The sequence below is a fragment of the Hyaena hyaena genome, unplaced genomic scaffold, assembly GCF_003009895.1.
Source record: "Hyaena hyaena isolate Hyena2069 unplaced genomic scaffold, ASM300989v1 scaffold_637, whole genome shotgun sequence".
NCBI classification, from domain to species: Eukaryota; Metazoa; Chordata; class Mammalia; order Carnivora; family Hyaenidae; genus Hyaena; species Hyaena hyaena.
Window position 1 is genome coordinate 206,280 of NW_024081260.1, and position 25,740 is coordinate 232,019.

A 25,740-nucleotide genomic window follows, 5' to 3' on the forward strand; every position below is an offset into this window, starting at 1 on the left:
GATTAGAGCATCTAGTCACATAAAATGAGGTCAAGTTTTTGTTACTGTCATTGGTTTTTAGTAAATTACAGACCACAGCAAGGATAACCTGTTTTTACCAGACAAACGAACCTTAGGCTCAACAATTTTCCCTCGTCTATAAAAGATATTCCCGGAAAGTAAGCATTCTTATCGCCAATGCTGGATTCCATTTACTTCCTAGTATTTCAGACAACTGACAGAAACAGAAATGTACCTCAACGAAAACGACTTCACATTGCTAACGGCGCGTCGTGCTTTCCTAACCCGGTTGCGTGTATTCCGGGAGACGCCGGAAGTGGACGCGGGCGCGCGCGCCAGGGGGCGTGGCCTCCAGGAGCCGCCGGCGGTGCGCTGGGTGCGGCGGGGAAGCGCTTCCGGGAGCCTGGCGGTCGCTTCCGGGAGCCGGACGCTTGGCTCGTCCGGTGGCAGCCGAGCTGGACCAGCCGCCTGGAGTGTCCGTCGCGCTGGGGCCCTGGGCTCGGCATCCGAGGCGCGCGAGGGCGCGAGGCGTGAGGGCTCCTTGTTGAGAGCCGGGAGTGGGGCTCCCCGCTCCCCGTTGCCAAGCCAGCACGAACGAAGGTCACCGCTGTCGTGACCGCGGCTCCCGAGCGTTTCTCTCCCACCGGGTGGGGCGCCCGTGCGCGCGGACGGACGACCCCGTGCCGCCTCACGAGGGGTGGAAGCGTCTCCTGAGGCCAGGACGCCGGGTTCAGCCTTCCTCGCCCCTCCCCGCCTCCAGGGCCGCGGCACCGCCCCACGCGCGGGGTTCCGCTGGGAGTTGTTTGCTGACTGCCCCGCGGGGAGTGGACGCTGCAGGGCTCTTTGCTCTGCGCTGACGCGGTTCAAATACCTGCAACACTTTTCTACGCAGGGCGGCCTCTATGAATGCTTATTTGTGGATTTAGTGAATGAATAAGAGTAGTTCCTGTGGTCCCAGGCCCTCCGTCTGGCGAGGCTCTTCGCAGGATTTGCCGTTGACCCCCCCATCTAGCCCTGTGCCCGAGAGCGCCGTCAGCGGCCTCCGGGCGACGCGGCCGCAGAAGCCGGGCAGGATGGCTGCGGACGCCCGGGAGTCGGCTGGCCGGTCCCTGCACCCCGGGTGCGGTCAGCAGCGGCCTGCGGCGGTGACGGTGGAGCTGGAGGACGCCAGCCCCGGCAGCCAGGGTGTCCGCCTGCTGGACGACCAGCCGCCGGCCTGGGAGGGCTTCAGGCGGCGCTTCCGGGGCTTCCGCTACCCAGAGGCCGAGGGGCCCCGCGAGGCGCTGCGCCGGCTCCGCGAGCTGTGCCGCCAGTGGCTGCGGCCCGAGACGCACAGCAAGGAGCAGATCCTGGAGCTGCTGGTGCTGGAGCAGTTCCTGACCATCCTGCCCGCCGGGCTCCAGGCCCGGGTGCGGGAGCAGCAGCCGGAGAGCGGGGACGAGGCGGTGACCGTGCTGGAGGATCTGGACAGAAAGAGAAATGTAGTAGGAAGACACTGGTCTGATGTGGTTGTGGGTGACTGGGAACAAAATTTCCTAAGCTGTGGAGTTCTGAGGGAGCAGGGGAGAACCAGCATTCAGCAGGGGACTGAGCTTCTTGCTAAGCCAGCCCTGAAAAGAGGGAAAGGGAGGGAACAGATTCAGGGATGGTGAGTAAAGGTACGGAAGGCATTTTATCTTTCACACACAACCAGGAGCATCATGCTCCTTGCTTTAGGGGTCACTCGGAACTCTCACAGCAACAAAGAAGGAGGTGAAATCATTCCCAGTTTGCACACATGGAAACTAAGGTCAGAGAGGTTGTGTAACTTGGCCAAGGGCACACAGGCAATAGTGAAGTAACAGAAACAAGGCTTGATCAAATTTTGCTTTGCTTACCTTTCTAGCTGTTTCCCGGTGCCCCAGAAGGCAAATTAGGCTGTGGCTTTTCTTTTCCTAGTGTTTCGGGGGGATTTTTCTTGTGGATTCCTCAAGGAGTCCTTCTAAACCAGTTTAGTCTCTGTTAAATTCTCACTCAGTATCCTTAGGGCTTAATCACTATTGCTTGTCTCCAGGTTTCAGCCTGTGCTCTGGAACAGGAAATCCTTTTGCAGACAGTGACCCTTCAGACACTGGGTGAAGAATCTTCATACACATGGGTTCAGCCCCCAGTGGTCCAGTTCAAGGGCAAAGGACCTGAACCCCAGGAAGGAGGTGAGACAATAATTTCTCTAGGAGATTTGGACTAAAATGAACTCTGAGTGGTTATTTTTGTGGAGTATGACATGTTAATTCCTTGTGATGAGGGTTATTAAAGAACCTGATGAAGGCAACATTTTAGGTAATAATGATTAAAAAGCAGTAAGTCGTATCAGAACAGCCTCAGTAATAAGGTTGGTTTTAAATATCCATATTTGCAGGGTGCCTGGGTGGCCCAGTCAGTTAAGGATCTGACTTTGGCTCAGGTCATGATCTCGCTGTTGGTGAGTTCAAGCCCCCCATCAACTTCTGTGCTGACAGCTCAGAGCCTGGATCCTGCCTTGGATTCTGTCCCTCTCTCTGCCCCTCCTCCACTCATGCTCTGTCTTTCTCTCTCTCTCTCAAAAATAAATAAATATTAAAAATATGTATATCTATCTTTGAATATCTGCATATAGTCTAATAGCAAATGTTATTTCAAGAATTTTTATGCCTACATCTTTCAATAGATACTGATAGGATTAACCTTGTAAAACTATATTGACTGTTTTGAAAGTTATCCTTCATTATTACCCAGACATATATATGCATTGTACAAAGTTAGAAAATACATAGTAGCAAAATAAGAAAATAAAGCACCATATTCTATCACCCAGAGATTATTACAATTGATGACTTTTTATTCGAAATCTGTGTATTTTTTGTGTGCGTGTATATTTACATACACGTATGTGTACATACATATGCATACACATACATACCTTTTACCAAAAAATCATATTCTGCTTTTTTCTAACCTATTTTGTTCGCTAATGAAAATGTCAGTACATTTTCTTTTTTTTTTTTTTTTAATTTTTTTTAATGTTTTATTTATTTCTAGCAGAGAGAGAGAGAGACTGCATGAGCAGGGGAGGGTCAGAGAGAGAGAGAGTCACAGACTCTGAAACAGGCTCCAGGCTCTGAGCTGGCAGTCAGCACAGAGCCCGACACGGGGCTTGAACCCACGAACCGCGAGATCATGACCTAAGCGAAAGTCGGACGCTTAACCGACTAAGCCACCCGGGCGCCCCGAGTACATTTTCTTGTTATCTAAATTCAGTTCAAATTCAGATTGGCTCATTTTTTTCAAAAATGTATTTAAAGCTGATCTGTCCAACTCGGGGTAGAATCCAGGGCCACATGATACATCTGGTTTTTATGCCTCTTAATTCTTTGCTACATTTTTTTTTTTAATTTAAATATATTTTTTTTATTTCTAGGAGAGAGACAGCGTGAGCAGGGGAGGGTCAGAGAGAGAGGGAGATACAGATTCTGAAATAGGCTCCAGGCTCTGAGCTGGCAGTCAGCACANTACGTGTTTTCTGTGAAAATCTCTCTCTCATCAAAATAGCAATGCAGAGTAATTAGGAGTGTAGACTTGAGAACTGGACAGACACAGGTTCTTACCATGGTTCCACTGATAAATACCTATAAGATTCTGTACATTTTTATTTTATTTTATTTTTAATGTTTTATTTATTTCTAGGAGAGAGAGAGAGAGAGAGAGACAGTATGAGCAGGGGAGGGTCAGAGAGAGAGGGAGATACAGATTCTGAAATAGGCTCCAGGCTCTGAGCTGGAAGTCAGCACAGAGCCCGACGCGGGGCCCGAACCCACGAACCGCGAGATCATGACCTAAGCGAAAGTCGGACGCTTAACCGACTAAGCCACCCAGGCGCCCCAATTCTTTGCTACATTAAAACAATTCCCCACCCATTTTTTCCCCATAACCCAGACTTTTGATGAGCCCAGGCCAGTTTCCCTGGAGTTTTCTAATTGCTTCCTCATTGTATCATTTACTTTGCTGCCCATGTACCTTGTATTTGGTACAAACTGGAAATTGGATCTAAAGGTTTGAAGGACTTGAGGTAAACATTTTGGGCTAGAATTAATATTAGGTAACAAAAGACATTACTACCTGGGTGACCCACTATTGAAATCACTGACTTACATGATGACAGTGAACGGCTGATTTTTTCCCTGGTAGCTAACTCTGAGGTGTCACCTTGGCACTTTGCGAAGAGCTGGTTCCCCATCAACAAATTACAAATGTTTGATAATCCTTGTATAGGTCAACCATTTTATTAAGAGTTACAGGATGATTTTATAATTCTTTCATTCTTTCTATTATTAATTGGCATTCTTCAAAATGAAGCTTTCCTTCATCGGATATGTCTTTTTGGTCACTTCTTTCTACGCAGTCATGATTGATGCGTAGTTTTCCCCCTTTTATTTACCAATTTCCAAATTTAGAAAGTGGTTTATTAGGCATCTTACATGGCGACATGAGATTTTAGGACTTTATCTGTGTAGGTATCATTATGGACGTGGGCATTTTTATTGAGTTAGCCTATTTCAACCCACCACATTAAAAATCCACCCTTTATTCCACACATCTTTGGCTTGTGTGGATGTCTTCATTCTTGCTCCCATCTCTGTTATTTTTGAATGCTTGCTTTTGCTTTTTGAACAAAATAAATTGTTTCAGGCTCACCTGTATCTTCTCTATGCCCAGAGCCGCTGTCAACCATTTCTGAAGGAGCCTTGTTTTTTTTTTTTTTTTTTTTTAATGGAGAATGCTGTTGGCAAATAAGATCTGGGTGCGAGGAGTGTTCTTAATAACCTGGGTAACACTGCTTCTCAGACATTTCATGGGCAGAGCTAGGTAATATATATTTTTCCTAACCTGCATGAATTTATATTGATGTATTCAATTATGTTTTCCCATTACAATGTTCCATCAGTTTTCTATATTGTATTTGGCTTCTGCATTTTTTAAAATTCATTTCTTATGTCCTCCTTTGGTTGGTTGGTTTATTCATTCACTTGCTCACTTATTTACTTAAGGTTATGACAGTTAGTATCAGAGGTGATCCCAAGAAGAACAGGAGTGGGAATTGAGACACTAAAGGGAAAAAGCCAATAAAGTGCGTGAGTGAGCAGTCTGTCTTGGCTTATTTAGTTGTCTTTCTTGTTTTTTTCCCCTAACTTTTCAGCTGGGTTGATTTATATATTTTCATTCTCCTATTTACTAATATAAATATTTAATGCTATGAATGTTTCATTGAACACTGCTTTAGATGAATTCCAAATGTTTTGAAATGTAGGGTTTTCATTATTATTTTCTAGAAAATCTCAAATGCATGTTTATATTTTGCCTTTGAACTAACAGTTTTTTTTCTTTTAAAATGTTTATTTATTTTTGAAAAAGAGAGCTAGAGAGTGAGCAAGAGAGGGGCAGAGAGAGAGGGAAACAGAATCCCAACCAGGCTCCACGCTGTCCCCAACACGGGACTCCAACTCACGGAACTGTGAGATCATGACCTGAGCCCAAATCAAGTGTCAGATACTTAATCTACTTAGCTACCCAGGCACCTCAGTTGTTTGAGTTCAAAATTTTCAGATGAAAGAGCTTGTTTTCTGATTTCATTTTTAATTTATTGCATTGTGACCAGGGAATGTTTGTATTAATTCATATCTTTTATAATTTATTGTGGTTTTCTTATTACCCAATAGGTAGTTTTCATTAATGTTCACTACACATCTGAAAAGTTTTTTTGCATTCAGGATATAGAACTTCATATGTGTATGTATCTGTAAGATTATTGATTTCACTTTGTAAATCTTCTCTATCTTTATTTTTTTGTCCATTTCGTGTTTTTGTGACAGAGAGGACAATTAAAGTCTATTCTTTGTTGTGTCTGTTCCTTAAATTTTTTTAAGATTTTATTTTATTTATTTATTAAAAAAATTTTTTAATGTTTATTTTTCAGGGGGGATGCAGAGAAAGAGGAAGACAAAGAATCCAAAGCAGGCTTCAGGCTTTGACCTGTCAGCACAGGGCCCAACACAGGGCTCAAACTCATGGACCACAAGATCATGACCTGAGCCAAAGTTGGACACTTAACTGACTGAGCCACCCAAGAACCTCTTTTAAGATTTTATTTTTAAGTAATCTTTATATGTAAAGTATTTTTAAAAAAACAAACATTAAAAAGCATATACGTAAAATAGAGTTCAGTTTTGCTCTGTGACCAAATCTAATGTTTTTTAATGAGTAGTCATTTGCATTTATTGATATGGCTGTTAGGACAGTTATGTTTGATTTTTAACATAACTTTCTGGGGCGCCTGGGTGGCTCAGTCGGTTAAGCAGCTGACTTCGGCTCAGGTCATGATCTCACGATTCGTCGGTTCGAGCCCCATGTAAGGCTCTGTGCTGACAGCGAGCTCGGAGCCTGGAGCCTGTCTTCGAATTCTATGTCTCCCTCTCTCTCTGACCCTCCCTTGCTCATGCTGTCTCTATCTCTCTCTCAAAAATAAATAAAACATTAAAAAAAAAACCACATAATTTTCTTATGTTTCTTGTTCTACATGTCATCTATACACATATGACTATATAAACATAAGTACATTCATATGTGCACAGATACATGTGTGTGTACATGTACATATATGTGCTTTTCATCGTGTAGTTTGTTTACCCTTTTGTTTTTTAAGATTTTATTTTTAAGTAATTTCTACATCCAACATGGGGCTTGAACTCAACTCTGAGATCAAGAGTTTCATGCTCTTCCAACTGAGCCAGCCAGGCACCCCTCTCTTTTCTTTTTATTTATTTATTTTTATTTTTTTATTTTTTTTATTTTTTATTTATTTCTAGGAGAGAGAGAGACAGCGTGAGCAGGGGAGGGTCAGAGAGAGAGGGAGATACAGACTCCGAAACAGGCTCCAGGCTCTGAGCTGGCAGTCAGCACAGAGCCCGACGCGGGGCTCGAACCCACAAACCGCGAGATCATGACCTAAGTGAAAGTCGGACGCTTAACCGACTAAGCCACCCAGGTGCCCCTCTCTTTTCTTTTTAATTGTAGTAGTTCTTATACTAAGGAAGCTTTGTGATTTTGTGCTAATTATACATTAGTTATCAACTGCTGCTTAACAAATTACCACAAAGTTAGTGGCTTAAAGCTATGCAGGTTTTATCTCACAGTGTCTGTGGGGCAAGAGTCTGGGTTGGCTCAGCTGGCCCCGTCTTCTAGATCTCTTACAAGGTTGCAGTCAAGGTGCTAGGACAGAGGTCTCATCTGAGTTGTGACTGGGGAAGGATCTATTTCCAGCCTTACATCAATGCTGGCAGGACTCACATCTCTGTCAGACAGAGGGTCTCAGTCCCTTACTGGTTGCTGGCCGGGACTACATGGCTTCTCTGTATGGTAGTGGTGGCTTTCTTTATCAAAGGCAGCAAGCCAGCAAGGAAGAGCAGGATGGGACTTACAGTCTTATGTCACCACAGAAGTGATAGCTTGTCACCTTTGCCACACGCTACTAGTAACTCAGCCATACTTTGTTCTTTCTCACTTCCACACCTGTATTACTACCATTCCTTCTACCTTGACTAACACGAGAGACGATACGATATCCTCTGTTAACATCAACCTAAAATCAAGACTAACCTTTCCAGCCGTCTTATCTCTTACATTACTTTTGAGTTATCTTTTCTCCTCAAGTTGTGTGGTCTGTTGTTTCAGATGGTGGTGTGAGGACTGACAACGTGATGTTAGACGTGAAGCAGGAACTTTGTGAAGAAACAGAACCATGTGGGAAGGGGTCTGATGGACGGGATGGAGCTTTGTCTCCGCACACCAAATACACAGGGGACAGGGAGCCTGGTGGAAGTGTGGAAATGGAGGACGGGGGTGCCCCTGGTAGAAAAGCCTACACCTGTGAAGAATGCAGGAAAACCTTCACCTGGACAGGAGGCCTTCACATTCACAGGAGGACCCACATGGGAGAGAAACCGTACTCATGCACAGAATGCGGAAAGTCCTTCATCAGACGTGCAGAGCTTAGCCAGCACCAGGGGCTTCACGGCAAGGAAAAGCCTTATCACTGTCAAGAGTGTGGCAAAGGTTTCAGTCAGAAGGCAGGCCTCTTCCAACATCTCAAAATCCACAGTGGAGAAAAGCCATATCGATGTAGTAAATGTGGCCGGTGTTTTAGTCGGAGATCAGTTCTTACAAAGCATCAAAGCATCCACACTGGAGAGAAAGAATGTACGGACTGTGGAAAAGCATTCTGCCGTAGTTCAGATCTCACTGAGCATCAGCGATTCCACAAGGAGAAGCCTTATGAATGTAACGAGTGTGGGAAAACCTTCAGGCAACGTTCACATCTGATTGAGCATCAGCGGATTCACAGTGAAGAAAAACCCTATGAATGTAAAGTGTGTGGAAAAGCCTTCACTCAGTATGCAGGACTTAACCAACACCAGAGAATCCATACTGGGGAGAAACCTTTTGAATGTCCTGTGTGTGGACGAGCCTTTAGCCGGACCTCAGAACTCATAATACATCACAGAATCCACTCGGGGGAGAAACCCTATGAGTGTGCTGAGTGTGGAAAAACCTTTAGCGTGAGCTCAACCCTGGTCATACACCAAAGAAGCCACACTGGGGAGAAGCCCTATAAATGTGGTGAGTGTGGCGAAGCCTTCAGTCAGCGCTCAGGTCTTAATAAGCACAGGTCAGGAGGGAAGCATGGTAACCCCCCTGAGCCAGGAACATATAAGTGCGACGAGTGCGGGAAGACCTTTACTCGGTCGACTGGCCTGCGGAACCATAAAAGAATCCACACTGGGGATAAAACCTACCAGTGCCCTGAGTGTGGGAAGGCCTTCACCAGGGGTGAGCATCTTATCGAACACCAGGCGATTCACAACAAGGTGAAGCCATATCAGTGTAAAGAGTGTGGCAAAGCCTTCAGTCAGAAGACGGGTCTTAGTCACCATGTCAGAATCCACACGGGAGAGAAGCCTTTTCAGTGTCCGGAATGTGGGCGCGCCTTCAGTTGGAAGTCAGATCTCAAGAAACATAAGAGAGTCCACTCCGAGGAGAAACCCTATGCATGTGAGGAGTGTGGGAAGGCCTACAGGCAGAGAGCCACGCTGCTCCAGCACCTGAGAGGCCACACAGAGCTGAGCCCCGGCGATCCAGTGAGTGCGCTGAAGCCCAAGGCAGGAGCTCAGCCCCAACCCAGTACCAGAGAATCCGCTGCACCAGACACCCTGCCCAGTCATGAGGTGACAGCTGCCGGAGAATCCACGATTTCGTTTCTTAACTGAGATAAAATGCTTCTTGAACTTTATTTAATTTAAAGAAATCCTGAGGCACCACATTGGAAAGTTTTTATAGGGGCTCCTGGGTGGCTCAGTCGGTTACGTGTCTGACTTCGGCTCAGGTCATGATCTTACCATTCGTGAGTTCCAGCCCCATGTCGGGCTGTGTGCTGACAGCCTGGAGCCTGCTTCAGATTCTGTCTCCCTCTCTCTCTGCCCCTCCCCTGTTAGTGCTCTCTGTCTCTCTCTCAAAAATAAATAAACTTAAAAAAGAAAGAAAAGTTTTTTATAAAGGCCATATATGCTGGAAAAATTGAGAATTTAGAAAAATAAACGTCAACAAGAAATTTACCTGCCATTACCTTTATTAAATGCAACAAAGTATCAGTTAATAGGATGAAAAGTAAACAGGGGAGCTATAAAAAAAACAGTATTTTTCTACTGAATTCATGAGTTTTTATGTTGTGTGTTTTCAAACCATTTTGATTCCTCACTAGCTTTAACTTAGCCCAGCGTCGAGATTACTACTCTTACCGGCTGGGGACTTTCTAATGTCCAAGTTTAGAATGTGCGAGGTGAGTAGTCTGTTTCCCTCCCTCCCTAACCATGCCTTTGACCACAAGTGGATGGCCTGTGGACCCTTCCTGATCTCCAACCCCAGATTTAGTATTTCCTGGTGAAGAAAGGATGTGTTATACGGTCGTTTTTTTTTTTTTAATGTTTATTCATTTTTGAGAGAGCATGAGCAAGGGAGGAGCAAGGAGAGAAGGGGGCAGAGGATCTGAAGCAGGTTTCAGGCTCCGCAGGTGACAGCAGAGTGCAATGTGGGGCTTGAACTCACAAACCATGAGATCATGACCTGAGCCAAAGTCTGACACTGCTCAACCCACTGAGCCACCCAGGCGCCCCGAGGATGTGCTATAGTCTGAGTGATGTGGAAAGCATAAGGGTTTTGACCTCCAGTAGCTCAAAATTTTGGAGGGGTGGTGGGCCTTCTGACTGAAGCCCAGGGCATACTCTTACTGTGAGCACTCTCCTTGAGCTCACAACCCAGGACAGAAGGGAAGAGGGAAGATCAAACTTTTCATTCCAGCATTTTCGCCCTCCTGTTATAATTATACAACTGAAAACCTCTTTCGGAACTACCTGTGTCCCTCGGGCAATGACGTGAGGGACTTCTCTGCTGAACCTCACAATAGTCTTCACATACTGGAGAGTATGTTCTCATTTTTTTGTGCCATCCATGATGGAACAGCTACAGACCTGACACAATTTAAAGCTTAATCTGCATGACTAACATTGTCTTAACCTAGACAGCCAGCAAAAGAACAGTTCTGCTTCTCCTTTTCTTTGATTGATGTTTGCATCATGTACGTGTATCTCTTCCCATCCTTTTACTTTCCGCTTACCTGTATCATTAAATCTGAAGAGATTTTCTTGTAGATGGCATAGACTTGAGTGATGGGTTTTAATTTACCCCACCAACCTTTGTCTTATGATTGAATTGAAACGTTTTCCACTTAATGTAATTATTGGTATTTTAAGGCTTAAGTCTGCTATTTTTTTTCTTGTTCCCCATATTGCATTTCTGTGGTTTCCCTGCCTTCTTGTGGCTTACATGAATGTGATTTTGGAAGTCCATCCTGACTGGTTTATGTTTTTGAATGTATCTCTGTATAGCATCTTTGTCTTTGATAAAAGCTGTTATTTTGATCTGGCTTTCAATCCACATACACTCTACATCTTTCTCTCCAAGAAATACATCACTTTTTATTAATATTGATTTGAGAGCAACCATAGACACCAATACAAAACATTCTAAACAGACACAGAGGACTAAACAGAATTGGGTTCTTATCTAAGTCTGTGTTAATTTTTTGTTTCCAGTTACTCTTGTCTCAGGAGAGGCAGTGAGGAGGCCCAGCAGAGGGAGCCCTCCAGCACTTCTGGAGCTAAGAATGGCTGAGAGCAGGACTCTTATTCTCAGCCTATCTCCGTACTTCATATGGTACCTGACATGTATTCATGCCCCATGAATATGGAAGGAAGGAAAGGAGGTTCCTGAGCCTTGGGCAGCTCTGGCTTAGTTACCAGCAGCTGAGGCTGGAGACACACGACAAGGTGCTGATCCTGGAGCTGCTGTTATATAAGTGGTTCTTGACCTTCCTGCCTAAGGAGCTATAGGCCTAAATTCAAAAACATAATGCAGGGGAAGTTGATACCTTTGCTGTGGAGAAATCTGGTAAACAACACCTTAATCAAGTAATCCAACAACAGCTAGTAATGGGATGAACTGCTGTATTACTTCTGATACCATTGCTTCACCGAGGACACATCACTTCTGTGGTATTTCTGGCAAAAATGCATAACCTGAATCTAATTGTGGGGCAACATTAGGCAAACCCAAGTTTGGGGCAGAGGGTTCAACAGACCAACTGCCCTGTATTCTTCAAAAATATGTATGTTATAAGGTGGGGCACATGGGTGGCTTGGTCAGTTAAGCGTCCGACTTTGGCTCAGGTCATGATCTTGTGGTTTGTGGGTTTGAGCCCTGTGTCGGGCTCTGTGCAGACAGCTAAGAGTTTGGAACCTGTTTCAGATTCTGTGTCTCCCTCTCTCTCTGCCCCTCCTCCACTCATGCTCTGTCTCTCTCTGTCTCAAAAATAAATAAACTATAAAAAATTTTTTTAAATCTATGTTATGAGAGACAAACATTGGGGAATTGTAATTGAGATTAAAGAAATGTAATAACTAAATTCAGTGTGTGAGCCTAGGTTGGATCCTAGATTGGAATAAAATTTGTGTAAAGAACATTATTGGAACGATTGGCATAGTGGAAACATGGACTATACATTCAATAATAGGTTTGTCTCAGTGTTCAGTTTGAGTCAGGCATCATTTTGTGGTCCCAGGGCAGAATGTCTGTTTTTAGGACATGCATATGGAAGTGTTTGGGGTGAAGGTCTTGGTAACTTGGCAGCACGTCTTCAGGAGGTTGAGCAGGCTAGCCAATGACAAAGGTAAGGCATATGTGGGGGAGAAAACCAGTGTCAAGCATTAAGAACAGGCAAATCTCAGTAAAAGGGATATAGCACTCATTATGTTGTTCCTACAATTTTTTCTAATGAAGGTTGGAATAAAAACAATACCCACACCACAACAAACCCAAAGAGTGAGTATCAAGGATCGGTTTTTATTAGAGAATCGTAGAGAGTATGTAATAAGCCAGGACAACTTATGGAAGGAGGGCGGTAAATGACAGATGTCTCAGAGTAGGAAAGGCTGGAACGTCCTCGGGGAAGTACTAGTCTGTATACTTTGGGTTGCTTTGACAAATCTACTGTAACACTCAAAACTTCACATTTAAGAAAGTTTTTCTCACTGGGTTCTTTCCAACAGAGACCAGTTTGCCCTGAAGTGTTTTCTTGTGGCATCTACATTTTTTAAAAATATCTTTTACATTTATTTATTTTTGAGAGACAGATCACAAGCAGGGGAGGGGCAGAGAGAGAAGGAAACACAGAATCTGAAGCAGCTCCAGACAGCTGTCAGCACAGAGCCTGATGCGGGGCTCAAACTCACAAACTGAGATCATGACCTGAGCTGAAGTCGGAGGCTTAACTGACTGAGCCACATAGGCGCCCCAGCATCTACATTTTCTACTGCATGATTATCAAGCTTCTTTCCAGACTCAGGACTCCTTTAAGATGAACTCACACACCACTCACCTCACAGACACTGAAATTCTCCTAGTGGCCATTCACCTCGCTAAACATATGTGAGGTGCAGCTTTAGAGCTGCAAGAGACCAGAATGAAATGCACTCACTCCTTTCTCAGGCCTTTGTTAGGTGCCAACGCTGTGCCAACCATAGAAGGGAAATGATGCAAAAAAAAGTTTAGCAGATGCGAAATGGGTGTGCTTCCAAGATGAGAAGTGTGTCCTTGGAAAGAATTATTTTATTTTTATTTCACTCAGAAAACAGAAGCTTGATTTGCAGCATGTCCCAGACCACTGCTCCTGACTTCCTACTGGATTTACCACGTTTATAGGCAACATAATTCCCTGTCAATAATGAAAAACTGGCCCAACTGTTAAGAATATTGAATTTAAGTTTCCCTTAGGTTATCTAGTCTTCTAATTTGTCATGTCACTTTTCTGCTCTACTCTCTTTGATCCTCCAAAACTAAGACTCTTCACACTTTCCTGGTCATAGAGAATGTTTTTCCTGTTTCTCTCTCTCTCTCTTTGAGCTTATTTATGAGAGAAAGAGCGGGGGGGGGGGGGGGGGGGGGGGGGTGTCGCTGGGGAGAAAGAATCCCAAGCAGGCTCCATTCTGTCAGCACAGAGCCTGATGCCGGGCTCCATCTCACAAACTGAGATCATGACCTGAGCCAAAATCAAGATTCGGACGCTTAACCAACTGAGCCACCCAGGTGCCCCTCCCCTGTCTCTTTTTGTAGTTTTTACATCATCTCACGTCTGTAGTGAATGGAAATCACTTCAGTTACAGGCCAATGATATTATCCCCATGTTCCCCATCCATGTAAATACAATGTGTTCTTAAAAGAATTGATATCTCAGGGGCGCCTGGGTGGCTTAGTCGGTTAAGCGTCCGACTTTCGCTTAGGTCATGATCTCGCGGTTCGTGGGTTCGAGCCCCGCGTCGGGCTCTGTGCTGACTGCCAGCTCGGAGCCTGGAGCCTGTTTCAGTCTGTGACTCCCTCTCTCTCTGACCCTCCCCTGCTCACGCTGTCTCTCTCTCTCTCTCCTAGAAATAAATAAAAAACATTAAAAAAATTAAAAAAAAATTGATATCTGTAGGAGCATCAAAAGTTATCAAAGGTAGTGTGAGGCCTTCAGACTCCACTCAAATGTAAATTGCCATTAGCTCAACTTTAAAAAGTTGAGATATAGTTGACATATAACTTCATCTAAGTTCCGGGTCTACAACACACTTCAGTATTTGCACATGTGGTGAAGCAGTCACCACGGTAAGCATAGTCAGCATCCGTCACCTTATGTAGTTACAGTTTTTTTCATTTAATGAGAACATCTAAGATCTACTCTCAGCAGCTCTCAAATGTGCAATAAATATTATTAACCATAGTCACCATGTGGTACATTATAGCTTCATCCTTTATTTATTTTATAACTGGAAGCTTGTATCTTCTGACCACCTTCACCTATTTCACCCCCTGCCTCTGGCAACCACCAGTCTGTTCTCTGTGTCTGAGCTCGGTTTGTTGTTCTTTTAGGTTCCACATATCAGTGAGATCAGATGGTATTCATCTTTCTGTGTCTAACTTATTTCACTCAGCATAATGTCTTCAATGTCCATCAGGTACATGACAAGACTTCATTCTTTTTTAGGCTAAACAGTATTCCGCTGTGTTTATATGCCATGGTTTCTTCATTCATCCATCCACTGACGGACACGCACTTGCTTCTGTGTCTTGGCTACTGTATACAGTGCTGCCGTGAGCATGGGGGTGCAGATCTCTGAGCTCATGTTTTCTTTGTCTTTGAAAGTGGAATTTCTGGATCGTATGTGGTAGTTCTATTTTTATTTCATTGAGGAACTTCTATGCTGTTTTCCATAGCAGCCCATCCTAATTTACATTCACACCAACGGCAAACAAGGAATCCCTTTCCTCCACGTTCTGGCCTCCCCTCATTATCTCTTGTCTTTTTGATAATAACTATCCTAACAAGGGGGGTTTGGATTTGCATTTCCCTGATGGTGAGTGATGTTGAGCACTTTTTAATGTACCTATTTGCCATCTTTACATCTTTGGGAAAGTTTTTACTCAGATCCCCTGCCCATTTAAAAATTTTTAACATCCGATTGGATTTGTTTTTCTTTTCTTTTCTTTTTTCTTCTCTTCTCTTCTCTTTTCCTTTTCTGTTGTATAGGTTCTTTACACCCAGGCACCTACCGTGGATATATTACAGCTTCAGTTCCTGACCACTGCAATAAAGTGCATCAAGTGAATGTTTTCGTTTCCCAGTATATGAAGGTTATGTTTGCACTATACTCCAATCTTTTAAGTGTGCGATAGCATTATGTCTACAAAAACAATCTATGTGCCTTAATTTAAAAATACTCTTGTTGCTAAAACATGCTAACCATCATCTGAGCTCTCAGCAAGCTGTAACCCCTGACCACAGATCACCAAAACAAATCATACTGAACAAGGACGAAATGCAGAAGTTGAAAAAGTTGCGAGAATTATCAAGACGAAGTGAGCAAATGTTGAAAACTGGTGCCAACAAGCTCGCGTGATGCCGGGTTGTCACAAACCTTCACTTTGGAGAGGAGAAAGGCAGTGTCTGCGACGTGCGATAAAGGGAAGAATGTGTGTATTTGGGAGTATTAGTCCCCATCAGACATGTGATTTGTAAATCTTTTCTCCCACTCAGCAGGTTGCCTGCCCTGCGCCCCTAGCGCGGAACCCGGCATGTACCCGGTTTTCGACCCGGCTTCGGGCCGTGTGGCCGCCCCCCGGCTCGCCAGCAGGTGGGGAAGGTTTTTCGGGGGGCTGGGGTGGGGGGCGGTGACCTTTGCAGGCGGGGCCCCGAGGGCGACGCGGGCCTCCCGTGTGCGCTAGCGACCATCCGAGGCTCTCGGCTTGAGCGAGAGTGGCTTCTGTTCTCGGAGCGGTTTTGGGGTCGCGACCCCCGGCCCCCTCAGCCTCTCAAATTCGCAGGCGTCCGTCAATCTGTAGTCGCAGTTGCGGCGCCTGAAACCGCGCAGAGCTCAGCAGACGGACTGCGCACACCTGGCGGTGGAGCGACCTGAGGGCCGGGACGCACACCTGGGGGGCGGAAGGAATCGGGTAGGGGGAGGGCGCACACCTGGCACCTGGCAGAGGTGCTGGGGCGTGCTCCCCACGGGGCTGTGAGGGGCTTCAGAAGCCTGCGGAGAGGCCCCGCGCCTCCCCCGCCAGCCTCGGGGAGCCGGTGTGCGGTACCGCCCGCAGTTCGTGCCCCGGAGCCTCTGCGCTTTTCCGGGGAGGACCGGGAGCCGGGGCTCTGAGGGGGCACCCGGCGGTCGCCGTGCAGAGGCGGGGCCCGCGATGGGCGGGCACTTCCGTGCACCTACGCCCGGCGCGGCCGGGTCCCAAGACGCGGTCTCGGTAGTGTGCACGAACCCCCGCCCCCCGGGAGATAAGCCTTCCCCAGCTCATCCGGGTGTTTGCTTACCTGCGTATTCTCTCCGGACTCACGCATCCGCGTGTGCGGGGACCACCACATCTCGCGTATTTTGTCATGTAATCAAAATATTTTATTACGGAAAATGTCAAGGTTTTTTCCTTTTTTTAAAAAAATTAAGTAAATGCTACCTCCAACGTGGGGCTCGATCTCAGAACCTCTAAATAAGAGTCTCTTGCTCTCCTCACCGGGCCAGCCGAGCCCCTACGTTTATTATGGAAAAATTTAAACACAAAACAAAACAAGGAAACCTATAAGGCCTCCTAAGTCCATCTCCCAACTGCAAGATTAACAGTACTTTTCCCAGCCTCTCCCTTCCCACCCCCCTCTCTCTATAACATTTTCCCCTCCTATACTTTAAGGAAAACCCAAGTATATCATTTTATCCATAAAAATTCCAATGTGTAAGAGAAGAGAGATGTGAATTGTAAATAGAAGCACTGCTTATTTAGTGAGGATGTCTAGTAGGGGGAAAATGGCTTATTTAGATGTCTTGGTTTTATTCTTTTATATTTTGATCAGTGTGATAATTTTCTTAGAATGGCCTTTTAAAATTTTTCATTCATTCATTCATTCATTCATTTATAAAGTTGTGAGAGAGAGAAAGCGTGAGTGGGAAGGGGCAGAGAGAGAATCCCAAACAGGCCCTGCTCTGTCAGCGCTGAGCCCCACACTGGCTTAAACCCACCAAACCCTGAGATCATGACCTGAGCCAAAACCAAGAGTCAGATGTTCAGCAGACTGAACCACTCATGTGCTCCTACTTATTTATTGAATGTTTACTCATTTTTGAGACAGAGAGGGAGATGGAGAATCCAAAGCAGGCTCCACGCTGTCAGCGCGGAGCCCCACTTGGGGCTCCAACCCACGACGTGAGACCATAATCTGAGCTGAAGTCATGAGCTCAACCAACTGAGCCGCCCAGGCTCCCCTAGAATGGTCTCAAAATAAAGGATCAGGTGAACAGATCTAGTGCCCAAAGTTGGTAGGCAGAGGTTTGCTTACATAATCAACAGGACCATTTCCCTTTAAAGGATCAATAATAAGGGACACCTGGGTGGCTCAGTTGGTTAGGCATCTGATTTAGGCTCAGGTCATGGTCTCACAGTTTGTGAGTTCAAGCCCAGCCTTGGGCTCTGTGCTGACATCTCATAGCCTGGAGCCTGCTTTGGATTCTGTGTCTCCCTCTCCCACTTGTGTTCTATGTCTCAAGAATAAATAAATATTAAAAAGGTTTTTGAAAGAAAAAAGGGGGGGGTTGGGGGGAAAATAAAGGATCAGTGTTAAATACTGATTTTATTAATTTGAACATATCTGCAATATTCTTCAGGAACAGAATCACCTAGATTTTCATGTTCATAGTAATGTGTGATACCTTCCTCCATTTCCCTGCTCTCCTTGAATACCTTTGCAATTGCCTCCTTAAAGTCTCCTCTCCCTGGATTTTATATTGCTCTTTATATTTAGCCTGGGTCATTTTTTTCTGTCAAAAGACACTTGCTTTTCAGAATGCTTGTACTTAGGATCTTCAGGTTTCAAGACCAACCTGCCACCTTTGCTAAGAAAACATCTACAAATAAAAAAATATCTTTATTCCAGTTAATATGGATTCAAACAAATTGGTTATCAAAGTTTTTGCAAGACTGGAAGTTTTCCTAACTGTTTTCCCTATTCTTTTAAATAAATTAAACACATACAATTCTGCAGTATTTAAATAAATTGTCAAAAGAAATAATAGAATCATGAAAACTGGGAAACAAACCAAGAAGTCAAACGATTTCCTGACAAATTAGATAATACCTCTAAAAAAAGAGAAAGTTCCAGAATCTACCTTTCATAATTAAAATCTTGAATAGGGCATCAAACACTTGTTATGGATATAAATTTGGTAATTTTTACAGTGCTTTAAAAAGTTAAATTCTTCAGCAAACTCTTCACCCTTCACCCAGGGCTTGCTGAGGGCATCCCAGGGAAGCCGCCCTTTCAGTGCGCAAAGGGGAAAGCTCCCAGCAACCCCGAGCAGTCGCCCTGCAGGCCCCCGTCAGTGTGCATGGGAGTCAGCTGCAGGTATAGGCAGTCTTATCCCCCAATTATATCTTGGATCTGGTCTTCCAGAAATATTAGACCGTATTCTTCCTCTACTTGTAAGGCTTCAGTATGTTACCATTGCAGTTGGGGTAAAATTTCAATTCCTGAGCGTAGTCAATGCCCGTGTGACTTGGTCACACTGTCCCCAGTGCGCTTTCCCCACCGTCTCCCCTGCTCATTGTGTTCAGCTCACACTGGCCTTCTCCCAAGCTTCCTGACCCCCACACACAACTCTCACTCTGCCCGGAATACACCTCCCTTCACTTTCCCCTGCCTGTCCCTACACTGCTCTAATTTTATCCTAAATGTCACCTACTCACCTAAAGGGTATCTGTTGAGAGGCACATTCCCTCACCTCCCAGCGAAGATGAATTCTCTCATGTGATTTTCTTATGCCACTCTGCACATTTTTCCTATCCCTTAACAAAATTTGTGGCCATGTGCTCACGTCTGTCTTCATTGAAATGTCTGTCTTCCCCCTGACCAATGTACACTTTGCACAGGAAGAGAGAGGACATTTGTTAAACAGTTGTTAAGAGAACGGAGGCATGGACGGTGGGCGCTGTGAGGTGCTGTGATTTCATCATGCTCAAAATACGAGTTTGTTTGGTAGATTTGCCGCAGTCTCTCCTCTCTCTGCAACTACACAATATTTAACAGGATCAAACAGACGTTCCAAGCTTGAACAGAGAATCCCCAGACCACTCAGTGATTGAGTGTTATCTACACATATAGGGAAGGAGAGAAAAACCAGAATAACAGGCACAGAGGACAATGAGATAGATCATCTGAAGGACTTCCGAGCTGAAGGCTCAGGAAAGTTAGCAGGTTATGAGAGAAAAGGGTGGACACACAAGGGTTAATCAGGGCACCTTGTAGAATCTCAGGCTCAGACTCTGCTTGAGAGCAGTTAGTAATCAAATCTCTTTCTGAAGGTCAAATGTTCTCCCTGAGGGAATGGAAAGTGCAACTTGGATCCCCACTGAGAAAAAATGGGGAAGTAGAGCCCTGATCCTCTGTAGTTTGGTGAGAAATAAGAGAGGAGTTTAGGAATCTCTGATAGGAGGAAGCCCAGGCAGAAGCCTGAGGTGCAGAACAGCCATTACAGTTCATTTGTGAGCAGCATTTGGCACTGTTCACCACGCTCCAACCTTTAACTACTTCGTTTAAATTTATCCTTACTTTTAAAAAGGAAACCACTGGGATGCCTGGGTGGCTCAGCCAGTAAAGCATCTGACTCTTGATTTCAGGGTTGTGAGTTCAAGCCCCCAGGTGGGGTGTGGAGGGTACTTTAAAAGAATGAAATAGTTAAGTAACACATACTCACGGTAACATTTGATGTAGAAAGCTGAAAAACTCTGCTGTTAACAATTGACATACACCCTTCAGGGCTTTTTTTTTCTTTTTTTTTTTTTAATTTTATATCAGAGACTTTCAGAAATTGCAAAAGGTTTATACTTAGTACATTAAAAAATAAAGAAATGCCAAATAAATTTTGAAAATATTGGGATACGTTAAAAACTCTTCAGCTAGCTTGGGGCGCCTGGGTGGCTTAGTCGGTTAAGCGTCCGACTTTTGCGTAGGTCATGATCTCCCGGTTCGTGGGTTTGGGCCCCGCGTCGGGCTCTGTGCTGACTGCCAGCTCAGAGCCTGGAGCCTATTTCAGTCCGTGACTCCCTCTCTCTCTGACCCTCCCCTGCTCACGCTGTCTCTCTCTCTCCTAGAAATAAATTAAAAAATATATATATTAAAAAAAAAAAACTCTTCAGCTAGCTCATTAAAAAGAAATGCACAATTGTTGTATGATGCTTAAAAGATTTGGAGGTGTACATAATAGTTCTGTGAAGGTAACATGGAAAGTCTAAGTTTGGGACCCTGATAAAATTAAGACTGCAGCTAAATGGCCCTCACTGATATTAAATATGTAAACTCAGGGGTGCCTGTCTGGCTGAGTCAGTAGGCCGTGTGACTCTTGATTTCCAGGTTGTAAGGTTGAGCCCCACATGGGGTGTAGAGATTACTTGTAAAAAAATAATAAATATCCAGGGGCACCTGGGTGGCTCAGTAGGTTAAGCATCTGACTCTGTTTCAAGTCAGGTCATTATCTCAAGGTTGAGTTTATGAGTTCAAGCCCCACATGGGGCTCTGTGCTGGCAGAGTGGAGCCTGCTTGGGATTTTCTCTCTCTTTCTCTCTCTCTCTCTCTCTCTCTGCCCTCCGCTGCCCCCTCTGCTCACATACATGTTTGTGAGTGCTCTCTCTCAAAATAAATAAATTTTTAAAAATTAATTATAAGCCCTTTTAAAAATAATAAATATCTAAACCCAGTTTATCACCTAAAATGAAACACAGTACCAAAACAATAAAAAGTACTATACTGGGGCGCCTGGGTGGCATAGTCGGTTAAGCGGCCGACTTTCGCTTAGGTCGTGATCTTGCGGTTCGTGGGTTCGAGCCCCGCATCAGGCTATGTGCTGACTGCCAGCTCAGAGCCTGGAGCCTGTTTCAGAGTCTGTGTCTCCCTCTCTCTCTGACCCTCCCCTGCTCACGCTGTCTCTCTCTCTCTCTCCTAGAAATAAGTAAAAATATTTTTAAAAAATGCTATACATACTGTTCTGCAATTTGCCTTAAAAAAAGTAATTGGGAAAAATATTTATAAGATACTATATGTAGATTTGAATTGTTTTTTTTTTAATGATTACAGGCTCCTCCAATGTTCTGTTTGATCATAAAGTTATTTAACTAAGTACTTCATGTGTTAAGCATTGGGTAGTCTCTGATATTTAACTATCAGAGTAGTTCTGAACTGTATGCAATCTGTGTATGTGTGCGTGTGTGTATTTTTTACACTAGTGTTGATATTTCTCTAGCATAATTCTCTACTAGTGGGTTGACTGTTGGGTTAAAGAAGGGTATGAACTTCGTAAATTTTAATAGGTCTTATGCAATTGTCTTATGCAATTCCTACCGGGTTTTCTTTTTCTTGTTGACTATAATTTCATGTAATTAATTATTAGTTTACTTATTAGCCCTAAAACAACAACAGTGTCAAATGACTTACACAGCAATTACTGTTTGCAAGACAATTTTCTAAGCATTTTATTGATATTAACTAATATTCGTCACAACCTTGATTTAAAAAAACTAGGATTATTAACCCAAGCAAGAGGCTTAATTAATTGAAAATATCCTTTCTAGGTATCTTGACTCTTATGCTGAGAGTCTGAATTAAACCTAGAACCTTCATGCCTGCATTTAACTATAGTTACTGTTTGCTTCCTCTGGCATTGCTGTTAATACCCTGATCAGAACGCACACACACGATTCCCTGCCCTCCAGCGGAGGGAAGGTGGTGTCCACGCCCCTCCCCCTCCCCCTGGGAATCGTTCTGAAGTTACTGGTGGGAATGGGGTTGTCCCTGACTCTCTGAAGAGCGAGTGTCCCATTTAGCAGCGTGGATGCGGTAGCCTTAGTGGCAGTTTCGGGCTGACCGGAGGGATTCTGAAATTCGGTGAACTCGGGAAAGAGAAAAGCATTCCCTGCAACACAGCTAAGAACAGAGCTCAGAGGTTTCACAGGGAGGGAAAGAAGCACCAGCACTTTGGCGGAAAGAGAACATCCGCCCCTCCGCACCTGCACCTGCACCACCCTCCTGCCCGAAGGACGGGGCAGGTGAGCGCACCTGGGGCCCCCGCACGGACCTCCCCCCCCCGCACCGGCCTCCCCCTCCCGGCACGGACCTCCCCCCCCTGCACGGACCTCCCCCCGCCCCCGCACGGGCCTCTCCGCGCTGCTCTCGCCTGCCCGCTTCTTTCGGAAGCTCCTGGTCGCGCGTTGCGGGTCAGCGCCCAGGCCTGGAAAGGGAGTCGCGAGGCCGGTTCTCGGGCCCCATCCGACCGGGCTCTGCGCGCAGGTCTGGTTCCCCCTGCCCGCAGGTGTTCGCCGCCCGCCGCGGTGCGGTCGGGTCCGTGCGCGTCGTTTCACACACCGGACTCGGACGGGGTGTGGCCGGCAAGCCCGCGAAAGGTGAGCGGAGGCGCTGGGGGAAATCGCGGAGTGCAGCGGGGAGGAAGAAGCAGAGCAGCCCGGGCTCCCGCGTGACGAGGTGGCCGAGTGGTTAAGGCGATGGACTGCTAATCCATTGTGCTCTGCACGCGTGGGTTCGAATCCCACCCTCGTCGGGCAGCCCGGTTCCCTCCTGTGTGGCGCCCCCCAAGCAATGGGAACAGCTTCCTTTTGCTGAGCGGATTCCTTACTCTCCACTGTTCAGCTGGCACTTAATCTGTTAATTGAGTGACTTGATCCATGCTTCAGTCCCCCACCAAATTTCCGCTCCCTGACAGGTTTTGCTTGTCAGACATTCCCCGCTGAGGAAACAACGGAATCCAGCACCATAGAAAAATGCTGCCCAACAAAGAGGATTGTCTGCAGAGTAAGTTCTGTGATACTGGACTTCAGGGTTATGTAAGGCACTTTCATGTTATCTCTACTGCAATTTTCATTTGTTATTTATACTAACTCTAAAAGCAACTGTTATTCCCTAAGGATTTCTGTCTTTGACAAGGAGGAGTAATGTATTCTTAGCGGGATGACCAAACTAAAAGTCACAAAGTTAAGGTCAAAGATTTCTTCCGGGGGAAGCAAAGGAAAACGTTAGCCTTGTGTAGTTTCTACTTGTGACTTCCATCTTGGCAAAATTTTTTTTTTGGGGGGGGGATTAACATACTTCTTCATTTAATTATTTTCCTTTTTCCCAAAAAACATGCTTTTTCTTTTTAAAATATTTTTATTTCTAGGAGAGAGAGAGAGCGCGAGCGTGAGCAGGGGAGGGTCAGAGAGGGAGTCACAGACTGAAACAGGCTCCAGGCTCTGAGCTGGCCGTCAGCACAGAGCCCGACGCGGGGCTCGAACCCACAAACCGCGAGGTCATGATAAAGTCGGACACTTAACCGACTAAGCCATCCAGGCGCCCCTAAAAAAACATGCCTTTTCTTTATTTTTATATTTTTAATTAATTTAAGGAAGCTCTACACCCAACGTGGGCCTTGAACTCACAACCTCAGAGCTGTATGCTCTACCCACTGAGCCAGCTCGGCACCTCTATTATTTCCATTTTTGAGAAGTTCTACAGTCACATGATACAAAAGTATTAAAAGCTACACAGCAAGTTTTGTCACCAGTTACCCTCCCCACCAGTAGGACACCATTAACTCTCATGTATCCTTCCAGACACAAAGTATGCATAGGTTATATTAAGCTCTCAAGCTATATTGTTAAGTGAAAAAAAAAAAACATCGTGCAAGGCGATATGAAGACGCCACTTGTAAAGAGAGGTCCTATGTCTATATCTGAATACATACACCATTTTGCACGTGTGTGTATCTACCTCTGTATATAAATGTCTAGCAAGGACACGCTGGGCTCTACAGAGTATCATGCGTGAGATATTGCCATTTTTCTTCCATGGGGGTTGATCTACACCCCCCACCAACAAAGTGGAAAGCAGACCAGACCACTGGGGCTTGCGCAGCCCTGTAAGGCGGGTTGTTATTTCAATCAGCATTGTCACATCATCTAAATGGAGACACAACCACACACAGTGAGAAGGAAAAGATTACGAATCCCAAGCTCTCATATGCTTCGTAGCCTTGGTTTATCATAGAGTTTCTGCGTAACCGTCTATCCATGGGACTGACTAAATATTTAAGATTTAAGGGACTTTAGGGATTGGTGAGGTTGAACCTTTGTGTGTTTTGAGGGTAAAACTCTTTTGATTGTTTTATTAGGATGGAGTTTTTGGATGTCTAAGTCAGAGGTCTGAATCGGATCACCGGATTCAAAGCTAATATTAGCTTGTCGGTAGCACCAGGCGGTGCTGTGTTTCCAGCGTCGCTTCCCGCAAGCAATAGCATCGCCATTCCTGTGGAACACAGGCTGCAGAGCCGGGGCCCAGCAATGTGCGCGTTCACGAGACCCAGTCTGTGCTACAGCTGATGCTACTACTTCTGTTTTGTTTTATTTTATTTCAAAACGTGGTTGACCTGGTTTCTTGGTGTCCATCTTTTCTCCCCAGGACCCAGGTCTCTCCGTCTTTCCAATATCAGCGTGATGAGAGTTTATCCTGAACCTTCTGGCTCTGCCTGGTTTAAGGTCTCCAGCCATTACTGTGTCCATGTCCTAGGACCCAGAGGGCGCTAAGTTGTGCCAAAGACATCAACCCAGACCATCAGGGACAAACTTGTAAAACGACAAAATCCTCTTATCAAATCAATGCAGCCATGGGAGACCCCAGAGGAAAGGGAAATGCGTCTCAGCCAGGGGGTGGGGGTGGAGGAATGGCCTTTGTTGAGGTCTGAGTCCCCGGAGCAGGTCTCAGAGGAGCCTGAGGGACGACGTTGGGGGGGGGGGGGTGTTCTGGTCGGTGGCAGTTTCCAGGATTCTCTGGGGACAGGGCACCGTCATCAGCAGGCCGCGGGGAAAGAGAAAGCCCCTTCCCGCCCCTGCCCGGGCCGCGGGCGGCGTGCGCGGCAGGCGGGCTGCAGGTGGGCCTGTTTCCGACGCGTGCACGCCAACGGGGTGCCGGTAGGCCGGGGTCCGGGGGCCCTCGGGTCCCTGGCCAGGTGCCCCCCCACAGTCTCTCGGGGGCGCACTGGGGGCTCAGAGACGACGTTGTCGCTCCCTGAGACGGAGTCAGCGCCGCGCACGCGGAGCGCGCACCCGGGTCCTAGTTGGTGACGCGCGCTGCGCGGCTCCCGCCGGAGGCAGAAGCGGAACGTCCGTCTGGAGCCGCCTTTGGGCTCAGCAGGGACTGGAGCGCAGGTGGAGGAGGAGACAGGCGGCGGACAGGTGGCCTGGGGTCCGGCTTGAAGTCGCTGTCACACACGCCGGGTGGGAGAGGGAATTGCCCTTGGGAGGGCAACCTGGAGTGTTACTGATTTATTGCCATTTAAAATGCAGACCGCAAGGGCGCCTGTGTGGCTCAGTGGGTTAAACCACTGACTCTTGAGCTCGGCCCAGGTCATGATCTCACAGCTCCTGGGTTCACGCCTCGCATTGGGCTCTGCGCAGAGCCTGCTTTGGATTCTTTCTCATTGCCCATCCCATGCTCTG

General features: G+C 45.9%; 1 protein-coding gene and 1 non-coding gene across 3 annotated transcripts; both read left to right on the forward strand.

Annotated features, from left to right (window-relative positions):
* Positions 1-411: 411 nt before the first annotated feature.
* On the forward strand, positions 412-9,425 carry LOC120249067 (zinc finger protein 2 homolog). Of its 2 annotated transcripts, none has more exons than XM_039257554.1 (3): positions 412-1,484; positions 2,054-2,192; positions 7,744-9,425. In XM_039257554.1, the coding sequence occupies exons 1-3, from the start codon at positions 930-932 to the stop codon at positions 9,333-9,335; spliced, it is 2,286 nt and encodes a 761-aa protein (XP_039113485.1). In that variant the 5' UTR covers positions 412-929; the 3' UTR covers positions 9,336-9,425. The 2 variants fall into 2 exon arrangements, with proteins under 2 accessions (XP_039113485.1, XP_039113486.1); XM_039257555.1 differs by having other exon boundaries at positions 412-1,481.
* Positions 9,426-22,729: 13,304 nt separating this feature from the next.
* On the forward strand, positions 22,730-22,811 carry TRNAS-GCU. Its single transcript has one exon. It is a non-coding gene; the product is annotated as a tRNA-Ser (tRNA).
* Positions 22,812-25,740: the final 2,929 nt, after the last annotated feature.